The sequence below is a fragment of the Pecten maximus genome, chromosome 6 (assembly GCF_902652985.1).
Source record: "Pecten maximus chromosome 6, xPecMax1.1, whole genome shotgun sequence".
NCBI lineage: Eukaryota > Metazoa > Mollusca > Bivalvia > Pectinida > Pectinidae > Pecten > Pecten maximus.
In genome coordinates this window covers 12,744,601-12,758,150 of record NC_047020.1, presented here as the reverse complement: position 1 = coordinate 12,758,150, position 13,550 = coordinate 12,744,601, and the positions used below count along the sequence as shown (strand labels likewise).

Sequence of the window (13,550 nt, the reverse complement as noted above, 5' to 3'; positions counted from 1 at the left end):
ACAGTGTGTCTGTCATGTTGTACAGTGTGTCCCTATACACAGTGTGTCTGTCATGTTGTACAGTGTGTCCCTATACACAGTGTCATGTTGTACAGTGTGTCCCTATACACAGTGTGTCTGTCATGTTGTACAGTGTGTCCCTATACACAGTGTATCTGTCATGTTGTACAGTGTGTCCCTATACACAGTGTGTCTGTCATGTTGTACAGTGTGTCCCTATACACAGTGTATCTGTCATGTTGTACAGTGTGTCCCTATACACGGTGTGTCTGTCATGTTGTACAGTGTGTCCCTATACACAGTGTATCTGTCATGTTGTACAGTGTGTCCCTATACACAGTGTGTCTGTCATGTTGTACAGTGTGTCCCTATACACAGTGTGTCTGTCATGTTGTACAGTGTCCCTATACACAGTGTGTCTGTCATGTTGTACAGTGTGTCCCTATACACAGTGTATCTGTCATGTTGTACAGTGTGTCCCTATACACAGTGTATCTGTCATGTTGTACAGTGTGTCCCTATACACAGTGTGTCTGTCATGTTGTACAGTGTGTCCCTATACACAGTGTGTCTGTCATGTTGTACAGTATGTCCCTATACACAGTGTGTCTGTCATGTTGTACAGTGTGTCCCTATACACAGTGTATCTGTCATGTTGTACAGTGTGTCCCTATACACAGTGTATCTGTCATGTTGTACAGTGTGTCCCTATACACAGTGTGTCTGTCATGTTGTACAGTGTGTCCCTATACACAGTGTATCTGTCATGTTGTACAGTGTGTCCCTATACACAGTGTATCTGTCATGTTGTACAGTGTGTCCCTATACACAGTGTCATGTTGTACAGTGTGTCCCTATACACAGTGTCATGTTGTACAGTATGTCCCTATACACAGTGTATCTGTCATGTTGTACAGTGTGTCCCTATACACAGTGTGTCTGTCATGTTGTACAGTGTGTCCCTATACACAGTGTGTCTGTCATGTTGTACAGTGTGTCCCTATACACAGTGTGTCTGTCATGTTGTACAGTGTGTCCCTATACACAGTGTGTCTGTCATGTTGTACAGTGTGTCCCTATACACAGTGTGTCTGTCATGTTGTACAGTATGTCCCTATACACGGTGTGTCTGTCATGTTGTACAGTGTGTCCCTATACACAGTGTGTCTGTCATGTTGTACAGTGTGTCCCTATACACAGTGTGTCTGTCATGTTGTACAGTATGTTTAGTTATATGTTATAGATAAGATGTTATCAGACCAGTATCTATGTTGTCAATAACACAATCTCTCTAGTATTTCTATAAACACCCAATAGTGTTGGATTTTATCCCAGTGATTTTCTATCATACACCTTTAAGTCCGTCAAATTATCAATTATACCAGCATCTCGGAAATGTGAGGTTTTCACAGCATAAAAACCTACAATGATTCTCATTTTGAATTCCAAAGAATTTGTATTCTGTATGCAATGCTTATCCCCCAAGTAAGAGGGGTTAATACTGATATGCTGGAATCTGGAAAATTCTCATCTGGTCCCATCAAAATGGAGGTACTTATCACACTCAAATTGGTGCAAATGAATATTTGATAAGGTTGATAAGTAGCGACTCCTGGGAGGAAAGGATGACTTCCCCATACAGACTGGCAGCGTCCACGGCTACACTCTCTACATCCTCACGATTCATTTTATTAATATTTACTTTTTTCCTTCCGCTAATGTGCTCCAATGTACAGTCGTTTATTTTTATTACGTGCAGTCGTAGAAATTTTATGGGCTACCCCATGTAAAGCATAAATGGTATTTGTAATAAAAATAAAGCTTTGCTCAGTAGTTCGGATAGATATGTCTGCCATTCAAGTGTTCATCTTCACTTGGAAATAGTTTCATGTTCAGGATAATTTTCAAATGAGTTTTGAAAAAGATTTTAATGATCATTGTAAAATAAAAAGTTGTTAGAGCTTGTAATTTTTCTGTGATTAAATCTCTACGGTTCCAGCCTGGTACAGAAAGCAATTGTGATTATTGCTTGACAAATCTGATTATCGAAGATTGTGTTTCATCGTTTAAAATAATTTATTTCATTTTATTTTTTTCATACATGTTTCAATGTATATATCATTTGCCTTGAATCTAAATCAGATGTTGAAATTAAAAGTAGAGTAAATTGCGTGATATAGAAATCTTCTCTATCACATGTATAGAATCTTGTAAATGCCAAAAGATCAATAAGATTGCTTATTTTCCAGTGAAATATTCTGAGGTCAGTCATAATATTAGAGTAATCGGTATCATATCTCAGGGGCATGGAGTGCAAATTACTGATTTTGTTTCCTTGAAAAAATATCTATGGCCGATTAGGCGCCTTACAGCCAGTATAGTTTGCCGACAATAAAATTATGGCGAACAGCCCGTAGCTCTGACCAAGAGAAGTTTGCTTTCTGGCCCAATGCACAGCAAAGCCTTGTCATTATTCATGTTTTTTTCAATTCATGTTTGATGATTATGTAGCAATGAGAGCGATGTGAGACGCGATGATGAAGTGAAATTTGAGAGTGGCTGTGTATTTGTTTTTAGTATGGGTAAGGAAATTTCTTGATATCGAAGTATTGAAATATAGCATCATCAAACATGACTATGAAAATCTGTCAGAAGATATTTCACCATTTTAAAAAATGAAATGTTTAACTTAAATCCTGACATCTTTTCACCTAGCTAGAAAATAACAGGTATATATAGATATATTACCGTTTATAAAGGAATGTATGGCAGGAATAACCAGAAACAAGTTTGAAAAAATTAATTTTAGAATAAAATCATAATTCCTAATTAACATTATGTTTACAGACCGATTCCTCAGTGATTTATTATTACAATATAATAATGACATAATCCCACAGCTCTGTATTGTTTGTTTATCCTGTTGTAGACAACAAACCTCTGAACCTTCACATCAACGGCCACACTAAAGACCTCAGCAACAGGTTCTCAAATGGCAAAAGTGACGATGATGATGATGATGATGATGACAGGCTCTCTGATGAGAGAGATGATGGTATGTATGACGTATTCATACTGTTCAACATGTGGACTGATAATATCTGAAAAATCAATTGATTTGGTAACAGAAACCTTTAATTATATCATTTATGTTAAAAAAATTCATTTTCATGTACAGGTATTTTAAATCACATTCTATCTAAAATAGGACTCAACTTTTTAATTCTGATAAATTTTAAAAATCTCCCTTTTCTTTTAATTTGTTCATGTATGTTTTTAGCGTAAGCTTTTTTGACATACACTGAAAAAATGTATAATTACTACACTAAAAAAAATGTATAATTACTACACTAAAAAAATGTATAATTACTACACTAAAAAAATGTATCATCACTACACTAAAAAAATGTATAATTACTACACTAAAAAAATGTATAATTACTAGGAAAATATCATATAAAATTGTAAAAGATAAATATTTCTCCCAATTTTGTATTTTCATACATAATTTTCCATTTGCATGAAATTATTTTAATACCCAAGACAGACAAAAAAAAGAAAGCTTTAAAGATCAAATGAGTTTTTACAGAAATGAAAAAAATTTAATATGTTGTTGAAATTTCTATGTAGAATTAATATTTCCAGTCAATGTCTCCTGTCAACTTGACCACCTTGTCCTTTAGCTGTCTTCCTTTTGTTATTTCAATAAGGCAGATTAGATGTTGGAATGTGTTTGACACAGGGATTACATCCCCTACCCATGAGACCTGTAACAAGTTACCTCCCCTGACAAATCCTCTCCTAAATAGCATATAATCTACTGTTGTAATTAAGGATATAAACTTGTAAGACAAGAGGGTTGTATCAACCAGAGCTGGCTCTGTGATCTCAGTTATCTGTAAATAAAATATAAGGACAACTGCTCTTCTCATTATAGTACAAAACACAAGTCTTCTCCTTATTACAAATTTTATTGAAAATAGAAAATTAACCATTTCATTTCTCTGTGGTTTGTAGTGAAGAATCACAGTGTGATGGCCATGTAATGGGCAGTCCGATTAGACCGATATCAGTTCCTCACATCTGGCATTTTACATGCACCAACATGAAAAAGCTCCTGCTCTGTATTAACATGGTATTGTCGTTAATTTGTAACTAGTTTCATAGCTGATGTTGTTTTCTTTGATTAAAGCTGGCCAGGTTGTTTGCCTTTGTACTAGTTTTAATGGCCACTATGTGACTTGGCGTCCCTGTTTTTAGTCCGAACTCCAACCACGGTTATGGAAGCATAGTTTGTATTTTTTCATTAGTTGTCCGTTAAACTCTTTATGACTAATAAGCAGGGATCATTTTCATGTTGAGTATTAAATAATCATGATCAGAACTTCATCTCTGTTCTGGTGGAGAACTAACATCTGAATCACTCCGCGTTAACTATACGATACAAGCACCTTTGTCTGCGTCACTGAACGCCACATGGAATAACTTCACCTGACATTGAGTCTTAGCAACCATTTCCACTTCAACAGCTTTATTAATTAAAGATTAATTATAGATTAGGAATTTCAATATCTTGTATGTTCATAAGCTAGTGTGATACATAATCTCTAAATATGGCTGGTTATTAACAAGTATTGAATTGTTTGTAAATAAATTGTATAATGCATATTGATATCAACACATTCAAGCAATATATTTATAACTGGATATCAAATGATTAATACACTAAAAGTTTAGGGAACAAGTGTGAGTTGGAATTCAAAATTGAAAACTGTTTTGTTTACAGTAGATCAATGGCGAAAAAATATTAATGGATCAGGGACAGAGAAAGCTTGTTTATTACAATAATGATTTACTTGGTTTTAAACAATTGGTCATAGCCGTCTTTACCTATATCATAAAATCTCATTGTTTTACTGTTTTCATTGTTGTTTTTATTACCATGTCCTATGCGATGTTGTACTGTTTTGACATTATTGTAGAATATCCTACAGAAATTTAAGTCACCAACATCATAAAAATAGGACTAGGTTGTACTTTACCTTAACAAGAACTAGATGAATAAAGTGCAATAACAGGTCTCAGTCTTGGACTCTATAGAACTAATAAAAAAAGACCTGTCACGTTTAATGTTGCTCCTTATTTGCTTGTCCCTTGTCATCAAAATAGACCTGATATGGATGAAGATTCTTGTAAATTTGTTAAAACAATGGGAGAATTATTCTGTTAGAGGAGAAAGCATCCTGATGATCTCAGCTGGAAATTCAATTTCAGACGACATTTCCGCGGGACTCTCGTAACCGCCTAATGTCCCGAAAATTGTCTCAGCAATGTGACGGCAAATTTGATAATTCCAGATTGGTTGTAATAATGCATTCGGTAATGGGGAGAGGAGCCGCGGGATCCCCGACAAATCTAAAGACTCTGTCGCAGTAGGATGAATAATAAATGTACAATTAATGTAATACACAATCTGACAACTATTTTATGCGCTGGGATTACAGCTCTCTGATTTTTTTATCTCCAGTATTTGTTAAATATTTGTAAGTCTAAAAGTCATGAAGTCTACAATATTCAGATCAAATTGAAAACTACTCGGAGAAACAGCTCTATAGTTGAATAGATGAATTAAAAATATCTTACATTGTTTAGTTTTCACTCACATAAACATGATTAAAGAGATATTGACAATTGTTTCCAGCTAACTCGTTATCCTACCAATAACAATTACCTACTGATTTTCATACAAAAATCTCATTTCTCATGTATTATTCACGATCATATGTGTTTAAATTATCTTCTTTTTTTTTGTGATTTAAAATGTATAATTATACTGAAAAAATGTTCAAAATTAGACTGAGGATACAGTGAAATTCTTTTTGTCTGGATTCAATCTTCATTGTTGTCTAGATTCTATGTATGTTTTTCTGAGCTAGATCTTAAATCAGGTTTGTGAGCCCAATATCATAAGAACTATGGAACTTGTTACTTTCATAGTCAGTTGATGACCATTATAATCCTTTTTCTCATACATCATAAACAACTTGATTTGATTGATTTGTACAACAACTTAAAACAATATACTCCAAATAGAACTGTTGTTTCCAGTGGAAATGAAAGCATTTACTGCCAAATTTGGTCTTGGGTATGTGAACGTGTGCCTTTAATGAGTCTCATCAGTAGTTGGCCAGTCGAGATAACTGTTAAGTATGTGCATGTGTGCCTTTAATGAGTCTCATCAGTAGTTGGCCAGTCCAGATAACTGTTAAGTATGTGAATGTGTGCCTTTAATCAGTCTTCTCTGTGCTTGGCCAGTCCAGATATGACTGTTAAGTGTTAATGGTTATACTTATTAGTCTCAAGTGCTTTTTAGCTTCAGTCTTTTAGATTTTTATTGGAACTCTTTTGTCTTTGGAAAACAAGTTCAATATACCTGTTGGCAGGGCGATAATGCCAGTGATTGATCTTAGTGGCAATATGAGTCCATTAAGAAACAAGTACTTTTTTCAATACACATTAAATTTGTCATTTTTATCCCAGTAAATCAAATGTTTATAATAACATTATCCCATCTTACCTAAAATCTAAAAATGGATTTGTTAATCAATATTGTTGGGGCTGTTCTATACTAGTTATTAGGGGTCTGAGGTAGTAATTTTCTATATTTATCGACAGAAGATATCTACAGAGATCTTACTGGTACTTTTAACAATTGTTTCAATAATTAATTGTTTGCTGATATCCATCTTTGTCATTGGACTAGCGGTGAATGTTCTGCTTAGACTATAAGGATTGTCTGGCTTAAGGCTTTTCATTGTAGTTTGACATTGAAGCTAGATCAGAGAATTTCAAAGAGGTGGCTGCCAACTTTAAAAGTCAATTGTACTTGAACAGTTCAACAGTAAATGGTATCCTTTGTAAGGCAGGCATGAGATAAGTACCAGGTGAATTATTAACTATTTCACATAAAAACAAGATCTCTTGGGTGGTATAATGAATCGGATGATATCTTCTCAGTATACTTCATCAAGCCGGTTAATATTTTTTTACCGAAGCGCGTCAACCCTCCCCATTCTTTTCTTTGTAACAAATATAAAAATTTAATGATTTGGTCTGTTCTGAGTTGAATTTTTATGGCCATTTCCTGTGACTTTGCCTTTTCCCCTTTCACGCTGCCAGGCAGGAAGGTCATTTGGGTAGGCCATGTTAATTGACAGGAGGAATTGTAAGACATCTGTATGGTGTGTAGGTATCATATTGTCAATTTACCAGATGTGTGGAGCCCTGGTGTATCCCACCTGATGCTGGGCTGATAATTCTCATACCAAAATTGAGGACAGCTGTAAGTCTTAGTTCATCCCCTAACTGACAATTTGGTGCCAAGAAAATACCAGATAACGAAACATTATACAGATTTCTATAGAATGTAAGCTACACATGTGTAATATTTGTCAAGACAACAGGGAAATGCAGCTAACATGTAAAAATCAGTTTTTATCTGTTTCTCCATATTTGAAGATCGTGTCTATTCTAAACTTGTTTCGATGATAACTGCACGCTAACGATACATTAAAACAGTTCCTCTGAAGACCTGCCGGGAAATTATTACCGATTCCTGGTGAAGAAACTCTTCAGAAAACAAATTTTACAGTTTAATATATATTTTATTGCCAGCAGTCTGCATCAAGTCTTTCGAATGTACGTAGGTTTGAATATATTACAAGCACATTTTAAGTTAAAATTTGTGTTATTTTTATAGCCAGGATAATCATAACCTTCAAGTCATAGCAGTGAGGGAGATAGAGAAACAGAACACATTTTAAAATGTGTTGAAAAATAATGATTTTTTGGGGGTTGAAGGTCAACTTAGCATTTAAGTGTGCAAGTCCACATTTATCATTTTCATTGATATGTTATAGATTTACTCTGTAAATGAAGCAGGGTAATTATATCAAAAAGATTTAACGGGACATTTGTCAGTAGGGGTGTAGGGAGTGTCAGAGATGAAAGTTTAGGGAGCTGAGATTTTGCCTTGCTTGTTTTGCTATAATTTACATCCCCTTTAAGAGATAACCACTAGTTTGTTCTTACGTCAAGTTTCATAGCAGATCTCAAATTTATTGCAAATATCTAGGATAAAAACATATTAGCATTAGAATATCTGAATTGATGCTGTGAGTCTGGCAATGTTTTTTCATTTTTTATTTAAATTTTATGGCCCCCATACATTACATTTGATGGCTTTGGGATATTTTCTATAAAGAATATGAAATGATATTTATTTATGGCTTAACTACCAATTACAAAACCAAATTAAAATTAAGATTATTTTGATTTGAAAGTCAGCATGGATTGAAATGAACTAGATATCAATTCAGAACTTCAAAGATTTAAGCGGAGTCATTTGGATTAGAAATCTGCAGTATATGTTTATACCGTCACCATAACAGATGGTCTCTTAAAATATTTAAAGAAACAAAATTAAATAGAATTATAATTTCCTAAATGTTGTTTTTTTCCCATATCTCTGAATTTAGTCCATGCTCACATATAATTACTATTACTACAGAATTTTTTAGGAGACAAGAAACCACGATTTAACCATTAATGTGGCTTAGAAATTAAAGGAAATGATTATCTTTCTGCAGACTTGGATGACAGCTTGGACCCCAGTGAGTCTGGCAACAACAGTGATATTGGGGAGAAACATACCGCCCCTCCTGCTTCCTTTCCTACAGAACTCCTCAATGGAGAAACACCCTCCATTTCATCCATAGAAACGCTCCTCCTCAACATCCAAGGACTCCTCAAAGTCGCAGCGGAAAATGCACGCCACCACGAAAGGCAGCTTAGCTATGAAAAAGGTAAAGCAATAATGGAGATAGAGATACAAAAACACCCTGAGATATTACAGGAGATCAATTACAAACAAAAGAAAGATTTCTGTTAGCTTATTTAACCTGAAATAAGCCCAGAGGACAATTAACACATAGTCTAGCTGATTCAAAGTCAGGAGATGGGCTGACCAGGTGTGGGCTTATTTCCAGGCTTGGACTTATTGTCAGACATAGGCTTATTACCAGGGAAGGACCTATAACCGCAGGCACAGGCTTATTACCAGGCATGGGCTTATTACCAGGGGTGGACCTATAACCAGACACAGGCTTATTACCAGATATGGGCTTATTACCAGGGGTGGACCTATAACCAGGCACAGGCTTATTACCAGATATGGGCTTATTACCAGGGGTGGACCTTTAACCAGGCACAGGCTTATTACCAGACACAGGCTTATTACCAGGCATGGGCTTATTACCAGGCATGGGCTTATTACCAGACATGGGGTTGTTACCAGGCAAGGGCTTATTAGTACATGCAGTAACAAGTTAAGAAATTCTGTTGTTGTTATCGATGGTAATGAACTTAATTAAAGTGTAAATATAACAATAAAAAAGGTGAATCTTCATTGCTAACAGGTGTACATTTTTTGAAATTTTGTATTGAAATCTTTTAATATGGTGTTACTATAAAAAGTGTGTTTAATCTGCAAGATGAACTTTAATTAATCAGGCCCAATGTTTACTTCAACTGAGTTTGAGGTTCCAAGTTATCTCTTTAATATCTTCAGTTTTTTACTCACTATTGAAATATATATCTTTTCCCATTTCTTCTCTTGTTAATTAAGCTAAGTCAATTAACCTTTTCTTGTAATGCAGTGTGATTATTATCAACTGTGCCAGTGGCATCTTCAAACTAGATCCTTTTTAATCTTGTTGAAATATATCATTCTTCGAAGGACATACTGGAATGAAATAGAACTGTACAAATGCTACAAAAACTGTAGTAATTTTAATTAATTGATTAAAGTCAATGCAAACTTGACAGAATAAGTCCAGAAGCTAGAAATCTACAGATGTCAGTACAGAATCTGTGGAATCTGGCTTGCAGTACAAATGGATAATATTAATTTCATTTTTTTATTGAATTTTCAAAATTTAACAAAATATTACATGTTAAGTACTAAATTATTTCAAGACATAATTTCAAAATATTTTAATCTGCATTCTATCTCCATGTTAACATCATATAAAATGAATTATCTTTCCTTATCAAATCTGTGGATTTGTTTTGAACATTGTGTATTCAAAACCCTGCTTTGAGGCTAACAACCTGTCTCCAGGGACCTGTTTTCATAAGTTATATTTGATGTGTAATATTTGGTCAATCCGAGGAAAACATTGTTGATCAGTGACAAGGTAATCAAGTGTTCGTTATTTCGTCACTTCATCAGGGAACATATCTTTTGTAATTATTGAACTTACTACAGCTGATCACGGAACTTAAAGATAACCGGGTAATTTGTACCCCTAAGGTAAATTTTATAGGCTTATTAAAGGAAACAAAGTTCTGAGATATGAATTAACCACCAATTTGATAGCTATGATTTCCTGATGTTTCAGATTAGTTAGTTTGATTTCCAATCCTCATTGTATTGTGCAGAAACTGTAGTGTATGGAGAAATAAAATATTATTCAAACTAAATTTTATTTCTTTAAAAACGGAAAAAATTCAATTCTTAGTAGTACTAGTTGAGTTTAATTTTTCCAATTCAATTAATGCACAGAGCATTTTATTGGAGTTCAATAGGAGCAATTTTTAATTACTTATACTTTGAAATGTGAATGGAAATTTGAAGACAATTCATCTGACAACACAAGGATTTGTGCATTTATTAGTCAGAATTATTGATCCAAATAAAATAAAATTGAATATTGATTCTATAAATCAAAATCATAGCCACCATACTCCATACAAATTACGGTACTTCCACCTCCACCTCCACCGGTACTTCCACCGGTCCAATTCCAATTTTACATCTGGGCGATCGAGGATCACTTTTCATTCATGCCGTTTTTACACATTTACTACAAGGGAGTCAGATTTTCTTGTGAATGGAACATGTTTTTTAACCGGGATTGACCCCCACAGCACATGGGAATGATATATTGACAAGTATATATCACCAACCACTTGAGTAGAGCTTATCACAAGGGGATAGTGTAGCTTACATACAGCAGGGCTGCACTTGCATTTCAAACAGGGACAGTATTCCTCCCTTCCACTGACCCTTAAACCTGCTATCAATGTCTGTGTCATAAAATGCATTGAAACAAGATCAGGAATAGTTCTTCCTTGTGATCCAGGGGTCATTAGTGCAATAATTCCGATTGTGGTTCATGGCCGATTGACTCAGCACTCGCTCACCCACATATCGTTTTCATTCATCCACATTATGCGACTTTTGTTCAAAAACATTTTCAGGTATTATCGCCGACTAGGATATTACAGTGGAATATGATTCAAGTCTCCAATATTTTATTCCCATGAACAGTTTTCGCTCTGGTGAAGTCCAAAAATAATACGGCAGTATAAATTGTAGACAAATGTTCAATGGAGATCATTAAACGTAGTCGTGGCCCTGTTATTTAAACATCCATAATTCCCCATTTGGATTTGTCATGGAGCACGATCTAAGAAATGAGAACTAAGTGAAGATTAAATGAATACAAATTGATATTTCTTGCTTTTTCTACCTGTTTGACTCCAGTTCTCTTTAAATACGATTATCTGTTTCATATGTTGCTAGCATATCATATAAACGTAGATATTGATCTTTTTAATGGGTAAGCAGAGAAAAACAAGGTGGATAGACTGAGAAAGCTGTCATCAAAAGATACGAGGTAGTCATATGATAACAGTTGTGATTTTAAAATTACATGTCCCTGGCGCGTCAACTAATATCACCAGGAGATGATGTCATTATGGGAGTTAGAGATAAAAAAGCGTTTTTTCGTTACATAGAGAAATCAATAAATATTGGTATTAGTTGAATAGACAAAAACTCGTAAACTGTGGTGTTAGCAGAACAACAATGAAAATAGCATGTTAATGTCCTATTCTCTCTAACACACAAGTGAAGTATGAAAAATGAACACAGAAACAATGTTCAATAATTTTTAACTGGTTTATATTTTTTGATAAAATTTCCATCTATTCTTTGCATGTGTAGGTGTGCTGAAGAAATGGGGTTCATATATAAGGGGCATCTGTAAGGCCCCATCCCTTTATTGCCTATAATTAGAGGGAGAAGTCAGGTAAGAAGAAGAAACAATCCAGGTATACGGTGTACACCTGTGCCGTCCCTAACTTATCGGTCCTAGTGTTTGTATGATAAACGGCCAAAACCATGTCGAATCAAACATTGGTTATTAGATATGGGTCACATTTCATTATTGTTCTCTAAAGAAAGGATTGGGAACTTCCAACATAAAACTTAATTCTGACAAAGGTTATAATAATACGGCTATTACTTACCTCTAATGACCTTCTAAGGTCGAATGATGGCTACAACTAGTCTCCTCGGGTCTCCCCAGGCCAGATAGCCTATTAAGACTCTGTGCAGCCCTTTCAGGCCTCCCGAGGCCAGATAGCCTATTGAGACTCTGAGCAGCCCTTTCAGGCCTCCCTAGGCCAGATAGCCTATTGAGACTCTGAGCAGCCCTTTCAGGCCTCCCGAGGCCAGATAGCCTATTGAGACTCTGAGCAGCCCTTTCAGGCCTCCCGAGGCCAGATAGCCTTTTGAGACTCTGAGCAGCCCTTTCAGGCCTCCCGAGGCCAGATAGCCTATTGAGACTCTGAGCAGCCCTTTCAGGCCTCCCGAGGCCAGATAGCCTTTTGAGACTCTGAGCAGCCCTTTCAGGCCTCCCAAGGCCAGATAGCCTATTTAGACTCTGAGCAGCCCTTTCAGGCCTCTCCAGGCCAGATAGCCTATTGAGACTCTGAGCAGCCCTTTCAGGCCTCCCTAGGCCAGATAGCCTTTTGAGACTCTGAGCAGCCCTTTCAGGCCTCCCTAGGCCAGATAGCCTTTTGAGACTCTGAGCAGCCCTTTCAGGCCTCCCTAGGCCAGATAGCCTATTTAGACTCTGAGCAGCCCTTTCAGGCCTCCCTAGGCCAGATAGTCTAGCTATTTAGACTCAATCCTCAGGTCTCCCTATTCTTCTGCCTTGAGAACCTAAGGGGGCCAATCCGTGCATTAATAGGTACAAGAATAAAATCCTTGAAAATGATGAATTTAGTAGAATAGTTTTGTAATATCAATAATTTGTTTTAGGTGTTAAGTAATCTATTGGATATTAACGGAAGGAATTTATTAGATTCCTCTTTTCTGTTGGAAATTCCAATGTAATGGCCATGACCTACGAACAATGTCTTACCGAGGTCAACTGAAATGTTCACGAGGTCAACTGAAATGTTCACGGGGAGGTGAAGTCACAATTGTTCTGAGTAGGAGTCGACAGAAAGCACAGTTGAGCACCAACAAACGGTTAACTATTTCTTTATTTCAGGTATTTGATGAAGCATAAAATTTTACACTTAATCTGTGTGCATCTATGTCAAAAAACAGATCCATTTGTAGAGATTTGTCCATGCCAGTAGCCAGGTTTTTTTTAGTCGATGCACAGTAATCGTTGGATAACATATTAAAACAT

The 13,550-nt window shown here is 35.7% G+C and overlaps 1 protein-coding gene across 2 annotated transcripts in view; it reads left to right on the top strand.

Annotated features, from left to right (window-relative positions):
• Positions 1-13,550, top strand: part of LOC117329002 (dachshund homolog 1-like) — a 101,518-nt gene that overhangs the window by 68,172 nt on the left and 19,796 nt on the right. For both annotated transcript variants that reach the window (XM_033886668.1, XM_033886667.1), the window contains exons 5-6: positions 2,930-3,055; positions 8,649-8,864. In XM_033886668.1, the coding sequence (XP_033742559.1) occupies positions 2,930-3,055; positions 8,649-8,864 (342 nt within the window). The remainder of the gene's footprint in view (positions 1-2,929; positions 3,056-8,648; positions 8,865-13,550) is intronic.